Source organism: Amphiura filiformis, chromosome 4 (genome assembly GCF_039555335.1).
Source record: "Amphiura filiformis chromosome 4, Afil_fr2py, whole genome shotgun sequence".
Classification (NCBI taxonomy): domain Eukaryota; kingdom Metazoa; phylum Echinodermata; class Ophiuroidea; order Amphilepidida; family Amphiuridae; genus Amphiura; species Amphiura filiformis.
Genome location: NC_092631.1, coordinates 61,626,810 through 61,647,256, shown reverse-complemented (window position 1 = coordinate 61,647,256; position 20,447 = coordinate 61,626,810). Strand labels below are relative to the sequence as shown.

General features: G+C 36.1%; 1 protein-coding gene across 1 annotated transcript in view; it reads right to left on the bottom strand.

Annotated features, from left to right (window-relative positions):
- Positions 1-16,026, bottom strand: part of LOC140151167 (NADH-ubiquinone oxidoreductase 75 kDa subunit, mitochondrial-like) — a 37,385-nt gene extending 21,359 nt beyond the window's left edge. Inside the window, 8 exon segments of the mRNA XM_072173388.1 lie at positions 764-930; positions 5,436-5,554; positions 6,664-6,806; positions 7,788-7,869; positions 8,832-8,908; positions 12,078-12,185; positions 14,451-14,617; positions 15,907-16,026. Coding sequence (XP_072029489.1) covers positions 764-930; positions 5,436-5,554; positions 6,664-6,806; positions 7,788-7,869; positions 8,832-8,908; positions 12,078-12,185; positions 14,451-14,603 — 849 coding nt within the window. The 5' untranslated portion in view covers positions 14,604-14,617; positions 15,907-16,026.
- Positions 16,027-20,447: the final 4,421 nt, after the last annotated feature.

Below are 20,447 nucleotides of genomic sequence, written 5' to 3'. Positions count from 1 at the left end.
TGGTGTATTACCGTAATATTACAAAACCTCTTATATGCCTGCTTTTTTTTCTTCCTAAATCAGACATGTTATGAGTCGGAAAAGAAGTCATCATGCATGATGTAATAATCGGATTAACTACCATAACAATAGGTTTAAACAATTTTTTGAATATATGGCGCTGCACTAAAAGCAGGTTGAATTCATCACCTATGCATGTCTGCAATCATAGATTGAATACAATACCGCTCTTTTTAAAGATACTAATCTTACAGGAGCGAGTGATCAGCATGATATGATTCTTCTATAGAATTACAATCCAGGTCTTTATCCCTGCTCTGACATCTATGGTTCAATGCAGAGGCACCATGTGAACGTACTAGTGCAGCGTGATATATTCAAAAATTGTTTTAACCTATTGCTATGGTAGTGAATCTGATAAGTCACATCAACAGTAAATTGCTATTAACATTCCAATGGATACAGAATATGTAATTATTGCAACATGTGCTAAAAGGTTCATGACAATACTATTAATGTTATCACCCCTTTGTCATCACCAATTTGCACTTAAAAAAGCAGCTGCACTTATATGTACCTTGGGATATTTTCCTCATTTGTTATGTGAATCATCTTTGTTAGAAAAATAGCCCAAATGGGCCCTCTAATAACTTTCTTACCCATCTTACATTAAGAAATTTATATCACATTAAATCAAATTTAAAATAGACTTGGACAAAGTTGCCACCTGTTTCTGCAAAATTATGGAATTTGTAAAACGTACCTCATGTAGTCTTGGCAGAATTCTCATAACCTCTCCAGCTCTGGTGCTTACTACAATGTTACTGCCAACAGCATCCAAGACATCGACAGAGTCTATTTTCCTAAGCTCCCATGGACGAGCTGTGAACGCATATGGTTTGGACGTAAGAGCTCCCACTGGACATAAATCTACCAAGCAAATATGAAGTAATGGTAATTAGTTTGACATGAAATTAAAGGTTTGTTTTGTTTTATTGCTTCTTTTGCCTGGGTTACTCATTCAGTGGATGTTTTAAGGTATCCTGTGTTCTTCCATGAGGCCTAGGGGAAAAGATTACTACAAGCAGAGTTGGGGTCACCATACACTTACTAAATATGTTTTGATATGTAGTGCAATGCAGACATAGAATGATTGCTGCATTTTATGACAGAGAGAAAAACAATACTACCAATACACTGTGCTGTACTGTAGTCCACTATACTGCCCTGCACATGCAGCAGGCTATTCCAGTTAAAATCCATACCCCCCTATGGAAGGCATAACCTTAATCTTCCACATAGGGAGTGGGAGATTCAAATGGGGTCACCTGAATGGGTGACTCCATTCGAAATCTACACCCTCTGTTAAGGTAATTTCTTCCATATATGGCGTGTATGGATTTCAACAGGAATAGCTGGATGAAGAATTTCGCCGCATATCAACAAGGGTCAAAGTGCTGTGCCTTGATTTTGTAACATTTTTACTGCTACATATTGCAAGTTTTCATACAACTTACAGCATACCCGTTTTCACCTGTACTGACCAGTAATTAGTAAATTTTTGGGAAAGTGACAGAATTTTACAGCCGTTTTGACAGAAAGCACAACTGCAATTTGCAGTTAAGAACAAACAAGATCTTTAATTATTGTCCATAAAAAGCTGATATGTGACATCCCATGTCAAAACGAGACACTTTTGGGCAGGATCGTAAATGGAGAAATAGCCAAAAATCTGCCCAGCGGTGATTTTTTTCACAATTTGGGTTTGTTGCGAATTTGTGATGTTATTAATGTTTAAAATATTATCTGATACGTAACTGGCACCTTGTATTTTCTGAGACATTTTTCAACGTAATTCCTACTCTCAACATTGTTAATAATATTTTTCATGCCGACGTAGCCACCTCTACTTTATTATATTTTTAAGACCAATATATCTCAATTTTCAATATATCTCAATTTTCAATTTTATAATATCATAAATTACAAACTCAATATCTTCTCTTAGGAATGTCCGATTTCATTGGGGAAAACAGCGTTGTGGAGCAAAATATCTCTATATTTAAGATATGAAGATCTTATTTCCAAACCGTGTTAAGTCCACCCACCTTCAAAATTGAGATTTTGATGAAAATGGGTAGTGAGTAACTAGGGCAGACATGCCAACTTTGAAATCCAGATTCCCGTACTCAGAAGAACAAAAATCCGTATTTTGCACCCAAAAACCGTATTTTATAAATATGTACCTTTGCATACCTGCCAACCCCAGAAACCCCAAAAGTAGAACACATAATTGCGAGGGAGCACTTGTGCGACCGAAAGCACGAATGTGCTCAGGGCCCACCTCACAAATTTGCAATGAAATTTGGCAATACCTAAGAACCATTCCATCAAAGTAATAAATCAATACAGAAAGATGCTTCATTTACGAGTTATCACTCATTGAAAGTGCTACTTTGCTATACTTTACATAGAAAGCGGCCATCTTAAAGTCGTCATATTTCCTTAATTACATGACTGATCAAGCTGATTTTCGAATATGTGATGCACGGTTGAAAATAAATTATTAAAAGATTTGGTGACCTCAGTCGACCTTTGACCTTCTATGTGACCTTTGACCTCACGGAATTGGATAAAGTATGTAGACCAAACAAATTGATATATTTCTGGAAACATTGGGTTTTGTTACTTCCAATGTTGTTAGAAGCATGCTTTGTTAAAACTTTCCAGAAAATAATTGATCATCATCATCATCATCATCATTATAGAAATTATCAGTCGGTAGACCTGGTAGACCTGCCTAACATCGGATTAATGTCAATGTCAATTAGAAGACTGTACTGGGTATAGCAGTTGTCTATGCATGGTTAAAGAAAATATTAAAATATTACAAATATTAATGTGCCACTGAGTGCACCCTTGAGAAAACAAACTCGGAAAGCATCTTGCAGGCTTATTCTGACCTAAATAGTTAACTAAATATCTCCAGAAGACATAGCATGTGTAGCAGTTAGATGAAGATGCTTAATAAAAAATATTAATGTGCATGAAAAATACGCAAGTCAGGAGAAAATTATTTCAAAAATTCTTGTAGGCCTATAAATATTTCTTTAATGTGCATGCATCGTGCGAAAGTCGGAAGTAAAAGGAGGTCGGAAACCTTCTTGTAGGCTTATTCTTTTGCACCAATAGAGCTAAATAGTTAACTAAATACCTTCAGAAGATAGCATTTAAGGTGGTTACTAAAAATATTAATGTGCATGAACAATCTGCAAGCCAGAAGAAAATTATTTCGGAAACCATCTTTTAGGCCTATTAATTATTTCTTTAATGTGCATGCATGGGGCGAAAGTCGGAAGTAAAAGGAGGTCGGAAACCTTCTTATATGCTTATTCTTTTGCACCAAAAGAGCTAAATAGTTAACTAAATTACCTTCAGAAGACATAGCATTAGGTGGTTAATAAAAAATATTAATGTGCATGAAAAATCTGCAAGTCAGAAGAAAATTATTCTGGAAAGCATCTTGTAGGCCTATTAAATATTTCTTTAATGTGCATGCATGGTGCGAAAGTCGGAAGTAAAAGGAGGTCGGAAACCTTCTTATATGCTTATTCTTTTGCACCAAAGGAGCTAAATAGTTAACTAAATACCTTCAGAAGACATAGCATTAGGTGGTTAATAAAAAATATTAATGTGCATGAAAAATCTGCAAGTCAGAAGAAAATTATTTTGGAAAGCATCTTGTAGGCCTTATTAAATATTTCTTTAATGTGCATGCATGGTGCGAAAGTCGGAAGTAAAAGGAGGTCGGAAACCTTCTTATATGCTTATTCGTTTGCACCAAAGGAGCTAAATAGTTAACTAAATACCTTCAGAAGACATAGCATTAGGTGGTTAAAAAAAATAATAATGTGCATAAAAAATCTGCAAGTCAGAAGAAAATTATTTCGGAAAGCATCTTGTAGGTCTATTTCAAAATAATACTTTTTAATGTGCATGCATCATGGAAAGTCGAGAATAACGATGTAGGCAACCACTTTAACAGACCAAGAAAGTGGTCAAATGATACCAGTAATTCAGTCGGTAGACTAATCTTGCAGCTGTTTATCTTTTTAAGACACAACATTTTATTATTTTGGTCAAAATTCTGGAATACCGTATTTTTTGGGGGTTGACCGTACCACCGTATTTTTCACGTTTTACCGTACAAAATACGGTGAAACCGTACTAGTTGGCATGTCTGCTAGGGCTATCCAGCAATGTGTTTGTTTTTCCCCAAAATTAGTCAAGTTCCGAAATATTGACACACAAAGTATTGATTTTTTCCAAAACGTGTTAAGTCCAATCCAGTTTTGTAGCAAACTGTGTTAAGTCCACGAACAATGCCCTTGTGGGCAGCTTGTAGGCAAGTAGCACGGCATAGGGCTTCCAATAGTTAATCGCCAACGTTCTTGTTTGCTCCTGAGACTAGTATGTATGAATTTGGTCTGCATAAAAAGTTGTTGTTGTTGTTTTTGTTTATAGTAGGCTTAGTTTGTATGGGATTTCTGAAATATTTGATAGATACCTCCAGAAAGACATGAATAGGGTGGGAAGGGGGAGAGGGAGAGGCTGTGATGGTAGAATTAATGTTAGAGGATGGTGGTAGAGTTAGTTTTTGATATTATTATTTTGTATGATTATCAAAATGTGCTACTAAATTCAAGGTATAATTTTAAAGTTAAAGGTATAAAAAAACTTAGGACTTAAAAACTTACGACTGTCAATATGAGATTAGGGTGGCAGCATGGGGGAGGGGGAAATATTTGTGATAATGAGTTAAAACAAGTGGATATTTCAGGTCATCACTTATTGTCAGTGAAATGATGTTTATTTAATTCTGAGAAATGCAATTCAACTAAGTTTTGAATTTTTAACTATTTTAAACGTCAAATTTTGGTAAAAAATGGGCAGCAGGAGGGGGTTCGAGATGCAAGGTGTCATTGTGTTTTATAGTAGAGAGAATCACGTTTTGTATGTTTCTAATAAATTTGTTATCTTTTAAGACTAGTTTGAGAAAAATATGGTTAGTTCTGTGTTACAGATACTATGTTTTGTGTCAAAATGTGTTAAGTCCATGCCAGAAATTGCGTTTTGTGTCAAAACGTGTTAAGTCCATGCTATTTTTAAAACAAATTAATTCATTAAAAAAATCAAAAGTCTCTAGATTTTAACTTAACATGTTTTTATGGTCCTATTTATGTCGCCTTCACTTCACTGTAATTTTATAGAAATCGAACTTTTTTTCATTGCCATAAAGAAAATTCCTGATTTTCTTCAAAGTGAATCTTGTGGACTTAACACGGTTTGGAAATAAGCTCTTCATATGTAAAAACCTCAAAATTGATAACCTGCCCAAAAGTGCCTCCTTTTGGCATGGCACGTCACATATTTACCTATGACATTTCCAGAAAGTTCAGATGCCAGCATCTTTTCTACATATGTTCCAACCTGCATGTCTCCTCCCCTGCCTGTTGTACCAAGGTCATCCACACCTGCAATCTCACTTGCAAATCTAACGAGAAAACACAAGAAATTCTTTGAAAAACACCATTACATAAAATCTGATGAGAAAACGCAAGAATTCATTGAAAACAAACCTTTTATCAACTTGGTACTACCATTCAGCGTTAACCCCGATCGGGGGTGAATGACCACCTAAATTTATAAAATATCAATTTTTCACCCTCTATATTGGGAATATGTGCAAGCTCGGGGGTGAACTCTAACCCTCTACTTTTGGACCTTACTCCTACCCCTGACTACACTGCAAAATATTTTTCACCCCATGTATTTGGATTTTCTGCAAGCTCGGGAGTGAAAAACACGGGAAAACAACCCCCGACTTTCGGGCCTTGATGCTACCCCTGATTCAGCTTACTACGAGTCATATTCAAAATTGGTTCACAAATCATGAATTAAATATCATTCACTTCATCTTCAGTTCTTATGTACAGCATTAAGTACACAACTGTCAAACACATCACCAAAAGTATTTCTTTTCCATAACAGGTTAGCTTTTACTGTCAGATATGTCCCCTTTTAGTGAGCCGAACAACTGAGGTAGAGCAAAGAAAATTGGAATTTAGTACGTATATAACCGTCTAGCATGTCATGTACGTGCTGTGTCATGAACATCACATACGCGTTCAACTAATATTTCCATCATAATAATTAAACAATGGTTCCTGTGCTTTATTCAAAATCTAGGATTTTGACAAAACTGCAGCACCTTAAGTCTTGATTTTTGCAGGGTATGTCAGTTTAATAAAGTGCATTACAATCTTGTAAAAAGAATTTTTTTAAATATTGAGGGTGTCCTCCTCAGCAAATGTTACAATATATGAGTTTAACCATTACAATGTAAAGATTATACTTCCCTAACACAACAAAAGGGTGCTACTGATATTTTTGCTGAAATCTAAAGTTTTCACCATAGATGGCTCTACCTACACAACATCTGAAACATCCCAATTTTAATACCCTAAACCCAAGCCCAATCCAAATTGCAATACCCAGTGCAAGCCAAATGGAAGTTGAGAACAGTCTTTGTCCCTTGTCCAATTTAATATGTTGGTTGTGCCCTTTTGTCATATGGTACAGCATCATACATTTATGTTTTACCTGATACATCTAGTACAATGGATACACCTGGTCATGATCGTCTTGACCAAAGGTCCAACATTTTTGTCTTCTACCGCCCTCTTGCCGGAGAAAGCATTATCTGTGAAGCGGCTGCGATCACTACCGAAAGCCATGGATTGATCCTGTGTGGACAAACCAAAACAAATAACAGTGAGCATTTTTAACTCCGGATATTTCTTTAAATGGGGTCCGGCAATCATAACATTATGCCTTATATGTTAGAAAAATAATTATCAAGAACAAATCACATGGTTGTATTTAAAACAAACTCATATTGACCATAAAAACGAATATAAACAGTTGGCTCTCAACACGCGATATTCAAAATTCCCGCACCGAAACTATCTAAGTGCAATGACGCAATGGTTATTTGTGCTCAATTGTCGTCAGCCTTCATTGTATTACTGGGACGTCATTGCACTTGACAATTTTGGCGCCCGGGAATTTTGAATATCGCGTGTTGAGTACCGAATGTTTTTATTCGTTTCTATGGTCACTATGAGTTTGTTTTAAATAAAACCATGTGATTCATGCTTGATAATTATTTTTCTACATATAAGGCATAATGTTGTGATTGCCGGAGACTCCCTTTAAGAAGAGGTTGACATCATGTACGACGTACACAGAACATTTGAGGTGAGGTTCACATTATGTAGACAGAACAGTGAAGTTGACATTATGTAGAAAGAACAGTACCCCTAATAAACAGCAGTGAGATCATCTGTGATAATCTGTGACCTGGTTTAAACTTTAGTTTGATGTTCAACAATTTGAATATTTTATGTATCCATTCATGGCTATAACAGCATCAAGCACAAGTTCTACACAATTTTTGTGGGTATCACTACACATGTAAATTAGTTCCTCAAATGTGACACAATCAAGGGAAATTAGTATAAAGTCGAAAATGTCACTTTCAAGACATTTGTTTTTCGTCATTTGCCCTTCAAAAATGCTACATTTTGATGCAAACCCATGGAAATTCAACATCTGATTACCAGCATTTTGCTTGAGCCTGCCCATCGGGACCCAAGCGTGTGTGGTTAAACAAACAAACAAACAATGTATATCCTTTACAACTTGAACTTGTTTACTGCACTTACTTGCAAATCACATTCGCCACCTTGATCACATATTGGGCAATCTAGTGGGTGATTAACTAGCAGAAATTCCATCACTCCTTCCCTGTAAGATAAACAATAATAACAAGTCAACTTTATATTTCAAACTGTCAATAAAGGTGGACTTATTAAGGATGCACATCATCAGGTATACAAGCCTTTGTACATAATGTTAACGGGTACATTGCTATAGTGTTAAGCCTGCGCTGCTAGTGTGAAGCAATGTGTAGGCTGCCACATTACTTAAGCCACAAGACACAGTGAGAGATTTAGGCAATCATGACTATGACGTAGTGGACAAAAGTCAGTTTGATTCAGCTCTATTTCTGGCATTTACAAAATAGGTTGCTTGCACGATCTGTTCTTTAGACCATATTTTGATATTTTTAAATGGGTTTATTCATGCATGTTGGACACCCAGTATACCATAAGCCTTTGATTATTACCTTTTGACCAAATTCAAAATAGTTATCATAGTCATCGTAGTCACAAATTAATATTTGGTGAAGACTATATAGGCAACTACTAAAAAAGCTGATGTCGAGTTACCCTAGAGTATTCAGCAAGGTCCTTCAGTGGTATCTGACTGCTCTTCCTAATTATCGCGTAAAGAGAACTAACACGTTGCTATGCAGCTTGATTGGCAAATGAGGTGCCAATGTGATGATGATGTGATTCAATAAGTTAATCAAATCCCCACTTCTGTGTTTAACAACGCTAAATTGGCAGACCGCTGAAGGTTCTTGCCAAAAACTATACGATCTGCTCCATGGGGGGCGAAGGAGGCATTTTTGAAAATTGAGTTACTATTATTATTACCTTACAAATACATGTACAAACATCACGCTGTCATACTGAAAACACCAAAGGTCTAGCATACTTGGTTCTAAAGTTCTAAAGTTATGTAATGTCCATGTTCTTATGTATTTTATTGTTTTTTACTCTATATTTTTGCCTGTATCTCAATTTTAAATTTGCAGCCTTTGGCCCCATAATTGGATCAGATTGTGTCACTTATGTATTCACCTAGCTCTGCGGGACATCTCAGAGTTGGTTTTAATCCTCCATCCTTTCATTACTGGCATTGCACAAGCTGCTACAGGCTATTTGGGGGGAGACAATACAGAGAAAGTACATGTAATAGAATATAGGCCTACAATTCAGTACATACTTTTTCATCACTTATTTAAAGAATAAAATAGGTATGCCTAATGTGTTAGCCAGAGACCCATTCACTCGTCTTTTGGACAGGCAATATCAAAAGTATATATGGGGTGAAACTCCTCAACCCAGACAGCATGTCACAATACTTTGTGGTGAACTTGTATTTTTTGTTAATATGTGGCAATATATATATATGTGTACATCCATATATGGCTCAAAATATGCTAAGGTGTCATATTATAGCCATATATTTTGACATCTTTTTTTTAACATAATAATTATAGAAATGGAATATTTGCTAGTTTAGTGGCAAGTTTAGGTAGTAAAGATATAGCATACACAATTTAAGTAAAATCCTTTCACTCTAAATAAAAAAAAAATAAAAAATAGCTGTAAAAAATGCCTATTTTTACACTTTTATTTGTAACATGCCAAGAGACGCCTTTTTTCAACAGCTTTTAATTTTTTTTATGGATCCTTATAGAAATTCATGTGACCTGTTTCCCAAAATGGTGCAGTAAACCAGTCAAAAAAAAACAGAAAGAGGCATTATGAATTATAAGTTAACAGATCAAAAAAGGATTTAAAAGTTTGCCTTTATGTATGTTACTATTGTCTGTCAAACTTTTGATTGATTTTGAAGTCCCTCAGTTTTTTATAAACAAAGACTTGAAGCATAAACTAAAGGGTAAATGGTCGCATGTCATAAGTTGGGTACAATTTCCATTACATGGTCAAAATGACAAAAATTTATTTTTGATATGTTGTATATATTGACAATCTCTAATAATTAACACCATTTTTAACCTTAATACCTGCTTAATTTGTGAGATAATACTTAATTACTAATCAATTAATACACAGGTGTCTATGTAAATCTCAATTTTCAAATGCGTTTTTCTCAAATCGGACCTCAATTACAAAAATGACTGTAAAATTTTTATTTTATGCAAGAATGTCATCAGATTTGGAGGTTATGTTCTCAATACATTAACGCTTCAAATGAACTATTTAAAATAATTGTACGTATGTTAATTACATTGTGAAGGTCAATGACCTTTTTACGAGTAATTAGCGAGATAGTTATTCTATTATTGAGGAAATGACTATCAAGAAGAGAAATGCACATAAGCATACTGCTAAAAATACTGAAATTCAACTAGGATTTCATTAAAAATGAAAAAAATGGAACATATAACCTTTTAAGGTGGCACTTCACACCTTAATAAATTTGCGACTATTTTTGCATTTTTCTCAAAAAATAATATCACACTGGTAACCAAAGTTATGTATATTATAGGGTAAGGAATCCAGTTACTACACTGGAATTTTGGTGACATATGACAAGCGGTACATTATTTATGATAAGAAAAGAGGTACCGCTAGAATGTACCTCATTTCTTAACTTACATAATGAACCCCTTGTCTTGAATCACCGAAATTTCAGTGAATTAATTGGATTCCTTGCCCCTATAATATACATATATAACTTTTGTTACCAATGTGTAGTTATTTTTTGAGAAAAATGCAAAATTAGTCACAAAATTTATCAGGGGGTGTAGTACCACCTTAAGTAGTCAGTAATTGTTTTAGTTGTACAAATTCAACATTCACAGCTGTCAACACATCATACACTCCCTAGATTTGAAAAAGTAACCAGTAGTTTTGACATGCTGACATGTGAATTTTCATATAGGCCCTATTGCACACTCCCGCATCCGCCTGCTCCACATCCGCCTGCTCCTCCACCCCTGGCATTTTTCATTTCAACTGATGTGATTTTTTTGCTGAATAATGTATAATTATATGCTTTAGTAGACTGAAAGAGTATAAAATTAGGCTTAAAATGAGGTATCAACCACTGCTGTAGGATATGGGGTTACAGAAAACGAATCAAATTTGTATCGCAATTTTCAGAAAAGTGTAATCCCTCCACCCTTTTAGCATACCCAACTTATGACATGCGACCAAATCTATTGTAAATAACTTCATTTCTCCATATTATAATCAATTTGTAAGTGGCTGCCATCTTTTTGAACATATAACAATTTTAAAATTTTTCTTGAAATGTCTGTCAAATAGTAACATACGCATGACGGTGCTGTAATTCCTGCTAAACTAGGGTGATACAGCTAATTATGCTACATGACATAGCATTTAGCTCCACCTAGCTTTGTGGCACTATCACTTTGTGAGGAGAAGCTTTTTTGATGACACAATCCATTGTTAAGTGTTGTCTGTCAAACATTTGTATGCATAAGTTTGTATAAGATTTGTATGTGTCTGTCAAAAGTAACATCATAATACGTTTAAAAAATTTAAAATCACTTGATGTTCACATTATGATGATAGTTTAGAGTTTATAAAAGTGTTTTAAAACATGTGATTTATAAACTGCATGTGATCTTTATTCAATTTCCCATCTTGAACTACTGTTTTTGCCAAATTATTATTCTGTATGTTACATTTGACAGACATCTTGCGTATGTTATGGCTTTCTTTTCCACAATCAGTTGCTGTAGGTCCTACACCTAAATAACCACAAAATACCTTATGTAATACTTTATAATTTTTTATTTGATTGCAGAAAATCATCAAAATTGTGTCTGTCCAATATAACGGACGCAAGGGATAAAAGATTTAATTTGTGAAGTAAATGGTCTGTAACTTATCTTTCTTTTAGTGTATTATGAACGATATATGTGCATACTATAATTTAAACCTGGTTGGAGACCAAAAGAAAAGAGCTGGAAAAATAATTGTGTGTTACACTTTTATGACACCTTAGCTTATTTTGAGCCACATCAAAACGATGCACTTGTCGGCTGCCACATGTGTCTCTTTTATGACTAAATACCAGGCTCATCTCAAGAGGAAGTCACTTCAAATCATCCACAAGTCACATGGTTGAGGAATGTTCTCTGTATTTCTAAACCATGTAACTTGGGGATAATTTGAAATGACCCCACTTGAAACGGACCCCGACTTTGGAGCTTTAAAGGTAATACAAATTTCACCCCTCTCAATAGAAAAGAATTGGTGTCTGACAGGGGTGACATATACATCTTGGATACCCTATATTGTTCAATTGCTATAGTCTTCACTTACCTTGACCGATTTTTCTACCTCAACCAAACACATGCGGCAGTTACCAGCTACTGAAAGCCTGTCATGGTAGCAGAACCTAGGGATCTCTACGCCAACCATTGCACATGCCTACACGAACAAAGTTAAATAATACCAGGTATAGTACATGGTAAATTTTATTTCATATCATCAACACTTTATAAATCCAAAATTTATTATATATTATATTAAAAAAATGTTTTAAAAATATGTTAAAAACACAGAAATGACATGGAGAAGATGACCAAATGGACAGAAGTGCTCATCTCGTCAACTTTTTGTACAAATAAAATAATAATGATTATTTTCCCCTGTTTTGTAGCTATGAATTTCATGTATTTTACATATGAAGTTGGCAAGTCCTAAAGTATAAGTTCCCGTTTATAAGAATCATACATTCTATAATTTAAGATTAAGATCAGTCATAATGGTCTGCAAGGATGCCTAAAACTGGTTGGTTCTACATCCCAACAGCAAGATTTTGGAGTTTTAAGACTGAATAATACCTTATTATCTGCCACTCTGCTTGGTACCATAATCATTAAAACACCCATGCAGTGCCCACCCAGTGACTTTTCATTTTGCAAAACATGATATTAAGCCCCCACTTGATTTACTTCAACCAGGCTTACATGTACCTTCTGAGTAAAATTAAAATGTCATTTGGCATGAAACAATACCATAGCTTTTCACTTTAAGTAGTATTGTTAGTAATTTATCTTATAGTGGGTACCCCCCGGTAGTGATATTAAAGTTTCATGGCAAAATGCAAATTTCATATAGCTATATTGACCTCCACATCATGAAGTTTCTTCATGTCAATGTTTGCCTGTGGTCACCAAATTTACATATATGTGACACGATCTGGTCCATGGGGGCCAAAGGCGGCTTTTTTGAAAATTGAGTTACTGTAATTATTACATTATACACACAATAGGCTATCATTTACTGAAAACACCAAAGGTCTAACATAGGGGAGATTGGGGTTAGTTGAAACATTTTTCACAAAATCGTCTTTTTAACGCAAACCGATTACTTTCAAGAAACACTAACCATATCAGTATAAACATATACATACATGCTACAAATACAGCCTTAAACTTTATTGGACCTGCTTATGATTATTCATATAATCCAATTTGAAAATTTGAAAAAAGGGTTTCAACTAACCCCACCCCTGGGGTAAGTTGAAACATAGGGTGAGGTTAGTTGAAACACGACTTGTAAAAATTTCAAAATAATTATTATTGTGTTGTTAGGGTTATACTTCCCTTGAAGGCACCCTTTAACATACAATCAGTGTGAAAAATGAATAAATAAATATGTGGGAGTGCGGGTCAATACTTTGGACACAAGGTGACGAGTGTCACCATGGACCAAAATATGAGAAGCCTAAAATATTATAAAATGTACTTTCTGTGTGCATTTTTTGCTTGTATTATTGCTTTTTAACCCTATTAAAGCAATATTGAAGAAATGGTAAACATGTTACAAATTTTTAAAAAGTCAAGTTTTTAACCATATTTTTCTATGCGATTTTCACGTTTCAACTAACCCCACCTCAAAAGTTTCAACTAACCCCGATGCCTATTTTCACATTTCAAAGTTCATTACAAAAAAATAAGAAATACAATAAAACTTTTATTTAACATTATTCTGGGACTTACTACTAGTGCTTATGATACTCAAAAAATAATCCCCTGAATCTTTAAACAACATGGAGATAACTTGCATCTTTTCTGAGGGGCATAAAAATTAGTCAGTAAGTGAAAAAACAGATATTCCTTTCCCAAGCCAACACTGGTGGGGCATCAGTGCTGTTGCTAATTTGGTGGATGACCCTTACTAATACCTATTACTAGGTGCCAGTATTTTACCAAATTAATTTTTTGTGTCAGAAAAAAATACAATGTTTCAACTTACCCCGCGTTCCAACTAACCCCAATCTCCCCTACTTGGTTCTAAAGCTATGAAGTTTTTTGATGCCTATTTTCTTATGTATTTTACTGTTTTTTTACTCCATATTTTTACCTTTATCTCAGTTTCAAATTTGCCGCCTTTGGCCCCCATGGACCAGATCGTGTCACATATATCAACAAAAAAGGTCCCTTCCACCTGGTGGTACTCTAAACAAAAAGCTCAGATGGTGGAGTGAAGTGCAAGTTTCATGATTGTAAAGTTGTAAACAATGGGAAAAATAAGTGCTCACAAAAAATGAATGAGGTAATTATGATAATAGCCTAGGGTAACACTTTGATATAACAAGTTACAATATTAATTGTACCTTAAATGAAATTATATTGAGTGACAATAATGTATCTCACACACCATATGTAATTATATTGGTTAAATTACCTGGAGCACAGTTGTTCCTGGATCTACCAAGACACTCTTATCATCCACAAATACCTCTACTTTTTCTGGTGCTGCTGTGGAGAGACAACTTGCTGTTGGTGCTACTAATTGCCTGGACATGAGCCATGCCCGTGTGAGTGGTGCCCGCAACATGATGGCTCAATTTACTATAAACAGAAAATAGAGTGCATTATATTACTAGAAGCAAATCACAATTTCTATAAACATTGTACTCGAAATGAATATAGCCTATGGTAAAGGGCCATTTCACAATATGTAAGTCAGAAAAAATATATAAGGTCATACGTCTTGAACTCACCACCCAAAAAAGGTGGCGATGTTACGTTTTTCCAAATTCGACTCAAATTAAATGATGATATCTCTCATCTCTGCCAAGCAAGAAGTTATTGTCATGCTTGTGGTCTCATAAAATAAAATGCACTTTCAACCATGTAAAAAGAAATTCTTTAGCCTTTTTAATACTGACACTGTGCTTCATAGAATTCAGAATGGGCAGGGTGGCGGAGGTGGGGGATGTGGAGGTGGGGAAGTGGTACACACAAACTCTATGGGATTGATATTTTTAGTGCATAATCTGCTTCTGTAAAGGCTGTAAATTGGATTTTGACTCATTGGATTTTGACTCTATTTAGCATCTAAAAGACTCATGACCTTACAGCTAAACATACATACAAAACTGTTCCGCTTGTCCAAATACATTTTTTTGTACATGTAGTACTCAAAAATCAAAAGGATGGTCCACAAAATAGACTAGAGTGATTCACGCAACATGAATAGGGGATTAAAAAACTGTGAAGTAGGACCATGTGCTTCTTTTGTCCAATTTGGCATCAAGATTTCGAATGGAAACAGTTCAGACCCAGAACACGATCATGTCAGAAATTAATATTTTGTTCTGGGTCTGATTCAGTGATTATTCGGACTAGTGAGTAGTGTTAGACTGCGGAACTCAGTCCTCAGTCAATGATAGTCAGTCATTTATCTTTTGGTCATTATATGACTATCATTTGAGGACTGAGTTCTTACGATACATCTTTCGAGGTGCAGTTTCAGACAATAGCTCGGAATTATTGGGGCAGAGGTTATCTATTGGAATCCTTTCATGACCACTGCAGTGAAGTGAAGCAGCCATGTTAGTCATTGTTAGTCAAGTCTGCAAGGACACTCGGCACGAATTGAAAGACCATGTCACTCTCGACAAAAGAATGCATGCATGTCAAAGGTCATACGACACCAATTTGGTGTTTGTTATGCTCCTCGAAATATGCACCTTTTAGTCTATGTCTGGACTAGTGTTACAATATTATTAGCATGTTAATAGTACATGCATGAGTGTAAACTTATGACATGAACATGTCATGTGAATGAAGATTGACGCACACAAATCTCAATGAGCGCATAATTGTACCCTGAAAAACGGTATTTTAACTCATACCTCTGCGATCGGTGAGCTTTTTCGGTTTTGCCAATGAAAATTCCAGCCGAATTTCCGAATTCTTTTCGGTGAAAACGGCAAGAACCTGGAAGAACCTGGCCGCTGGATAAAGGTCAAAAATACATGTAATATAATTGAACATAAGGCTGACATTCCTGAATCGAAATAAGGGTTGTCATTTTCTTCGGGGGGGGGGGGGTACGGGGGGGGCATGAATAATAATTTATACAGGGTCATACAGCATACAATTTTTTATACCAATATATAGGGGGACTGGTGGGTCATTAATATAGGCCTATAAATATGTTGATATGTTGATTGATTGATTCATTGTTTTGGATTAAGAATTATTGTCCTGTGTTGCCAAATGAAATATCGCCTTGGAACAAGGGGTCTCAGTAGGCCAAAAAAGGCCTAGGCCTACTCCCTAATCCCGATTCCAGAAAAATACAAAACTAAAAAATATGTAATTATTATCCTGTAAGTTTGCCAAATGAAACATAGACCATAACTAAATCTTCATTGCGCTTTAGTTCAGTTCTAGCTGGCAATAAGAGTAAAACTTGAAAATAGTTTTGCAATGAGGGCAAACGGGCCAAAAACTTGCTAATTTGCTATTTCACTGCAAAAACAAGTGTTTATATTTAAACACCATATTGTGTTTATCAGAGCAACACTTAATTAACACATAATTCATGTTAATGGTATAACACTAGTGTTTGTAATATAACACCAAGTGTTAATTTATGAACATTAGTGTTAAACCATTAACATGAATTATGTGTTTATTAAGTGTTGCTCTGATAAACACAATATGGTGTTTAAATATAAACACTTGTTTTTGCAGTGTTGGAACTGGGTTTGGAAGATACCTTCCCAAATTCGAACCACCAGCATCCATGGTTCGATGTAGAGAGAGTCTTTCCTATGAGAGGAAATATTCCAATTACACACCTTAGGCCCCTCCTTAGGCCTATTGCCTTTTAACAATAAGGCTGCGATCACATAGAAGTATACTATTCGGGTATACGGTGCACGTTTTACAGGTGCACGCGTATATAGTTAAATCGAGCAAGGCAATTTCATAGTACCGGGTCACATAAGGCTACGATCGCATAGAAGTATACTATTCGGGTATACGATGCACGTTTTGCAGGTGCACGCGTATAGATTAAATCGAGCAAGGTAATTTCATAGTACCGGGTCACATAAGAGCTATTCGAAAAGGCCGTATACCTGCGTATAGTATAGTATAGTGGGAATCGCGCATGTTCGATTTTAGTGCAGCGTATACCGTCCAAATTTTAAAAACCTAAACCATATGTGGGCAAATTCATTTTTTAATAGATGCACTATCTAATTCTGCACATTATGACACCTCATTGAATGCAATGTGACCTCAAGAAGTAAAGTTACAAGCATTTGATAAGACGAAGAAAATGGGTAAACTGACAACTCGCTATTCGCTATAAGAAATACGCTCATTCGATCAGGCTGAGTTCACATAGTATACTCCTATATGAACTCAGCCTGAATGAATGAGTGTATTTCGTATAGCGAATACCGTATACCGTATACTTCTATGTGAACTCAGCCTTACCAATGACACTAGCACATATACACTTCATGGCCATGGATTCCGGGGGATTCCTGAAAAGTGTAAACCCAAAGTGCATGATATGCTTGGATTAGGGTTGTTCAATGGCTACACAGAACAATAGGCACAGTGTCGACAAAATCAATCTCGAGACCTGTAGTGCACACGCAATGTCCAAAGCCCGGGGGGGGGGGGAGGGCACATCAAAAATTTTTGGTGGGTATGCTCCCCAATTTTGAGGTGGTGGGTCTTTGGGAGCTGACGGCGTACCGGTAAAAGCCTTCTAATTCCCACAAAAATTAATTAACATAGCTGTCAATGTAGATGCAAAACAAGTTCAAACATTCATTCAACTATCGTCAAAATTGCAGCCCAGTCGCCGGACATTGGGAAGTGGGTCAAAATCCCGGGGTCAAAATTTGTGTGGAACAAAATTGTTCCAATTTGACAGTCATTGTTACGTTTTGTACTGACGTCTATGGGGCAGCATTGGCTATAGCGGCGAATGTCAGGTTATTATTTCCCAGTCCGAGTGAAAAAAAATTGCAGGCAGAAGTGGGAATATACATTTCCTTTGGAGGCCTGCGGATCGAGGATTACGTAATGGTCAATTCAGCGGTACGCATGAATTGTGTACAGCGTGGTGTGATCAAGCATATCCCTGGATCAAGGCATTGATTGTTGCCAGCACCGAGGACTACGGACGTCTAATTTCCAGCGCTGTACTTTGTGTACACCTTTTGGTCAAATTGTATAAGGATGGCGTATTTAGTTCAGATAAAACAGATATGAGCCTAGTAAAATATTACTATCAAGCTTGTTGTAGGCCAAGTTGGAATCGGGGTTTGAAAAGTATCTATGGTATGTATGGCGGTTGCTTGTGAGACCTGGTAAGATGTTTTTGATTGACAAGAAGTAACAGATGTAAGGAGGTAGGTGATTTATTCCTCAAAATACATAGGCCTTGGAGGCCTATGGGGCTATGGATAGGCCTTACTGAAATGACTCATGGCCAGTACATTGGATGTGAATTGCATAGGAGTTGGTATCAACATTTAGGATGGTATCAAACATAAATGGTGGTTATACACCATGTCTATTATCAGTATTGTAATTGTCGCCATTCCTGGGTCGCCAATTTCTGGCATGAACGGTTTTATGTGGTCTCCGTCACAGCCGGATTTTCTGTCGTTATCTTTACGATGGGCTACATTTAGTCTGGGTACAAGACTGCTTAGTGAACGCATTGTGATTGTATATTGATTGATCAGATAAATAAATAGGCATCATTATCATATCGTGTGATCGATGCGGGTACTTAATATGGTTTTGCTTTCATTTGATTTTGGGGGTTCTAACCCGTGGTTCTAATTGTACGCGACTCGCTTGACGAGGTCTCCAAATCAATATGGATAAAGTATAAAACCATAGATAATACATGTGTACGTTTTTAATAAATTCTTGTTATACGGTATCTTCTAATAATTGTTATATCATATTATGACATAAATGCGGTTGTGCTGTCAGGCAGAGGGGTTGTTCACGTTACCCTTTTATCATGATCATACATAGGTTTCAATCTCGACTGCGATAGAGTAGTAGTCATAATAGAGATTGTAGATTGGTTTAATGGTATTGGCATCTCGATTTCTTGCAAGCTTTTGTCATACTTTTAGTACGTTACATGATTAATTTTGCCGTTGGAAACGCACCGATATATTTTTCTCGCGCAAGTATTGATTTTCGCATGTATTAATTTATTCAAAAAATTTCTAAATTAAATTTGATCCAGAATAACACCTGGCTTACGATTGATTAGTTTCATACCAGTTTGAAGCTCGATGGATTGCGAGATTGAGATCAAGAAGGGCCGTTATTCAGAACGCTGCACATGTCAGGGAACGCTGCTTTATCATGTCAGCTTGCATGGCTGTGTTCAGTTTGGCCTTTCGTTGGCCTTGGGCCTCAAAGCGGGCACTTTAATATAAGAACGTTAATTTGAAGCTTTTGTGTAGAAGTAGAATGCAAATTCATTCTGATTATGCTTATGGTAATGTCGCATAAGAATGTAGGTACTTATTAAGCCTATATGCTTCAGGATGTTTTTCAACATTTTCGTCTTTTTCGGTTTTTGCTTAGGATAGACGATTACCAGTGTTGTTAGGCTATTTAGGAGGAATTCCATATTGGCCTTTATGAGATCATTCCTCTCACGTGGATTCATTGAGACATATAGGAGCTTTTCCATGGGCGTGAGCATTGTCGCCTTACCACGAACGTGGTCTTAAAAATTTCGAGTAAATAAGAAATTAATGAGCTTGGCATGAATATGTTTGTTATGTGGGCAATATGAATATATGGATTTGTATTACCATGGGAGTATTCCTACAGGAAAATGTAGATTCGCATAACTTCTGAGGTTTGCAGAGGCTAGAGCTTTCTGATCTTGGGAGCATTCCCGTGGATGAGTAAAGTACTTACTGTGGGTAAAGGCAGCTTCCCAGGGACGTATTGGAGATTTCTCACGGAATGTATGTGAGGATGTGCATGCTTGGTAGCAGACGCACGATTATATATGGGAGATTTCCCATGAACGTACATGAGTGTATATGGGAGCATTCCCATGAAGGTGTATGGGAGCATTCCATGGACGTGTATGGGAGCATTCTTGAATGAGTTTGGGAGCAATTTATGTTTATCATGAATGTGCGGTGTCTCGGTTTGGCATCTGATAAGCTCTGTCTAGAACATCACGCAGAGTGTACGTGAGCATTTCTATAAAATGTATATGGGAGCTTTTGAATAGTAAGTGTATGGGAGAATTCACATGAATGTGTCTGGGAACATTCCATGAATGTCTATAGGAGCATTCCCATGAATTTGGTATACATAGGAGCATTCTCATGGGAGAGTCTATGGGAGAGCATTCCAATGAACGAGTGCA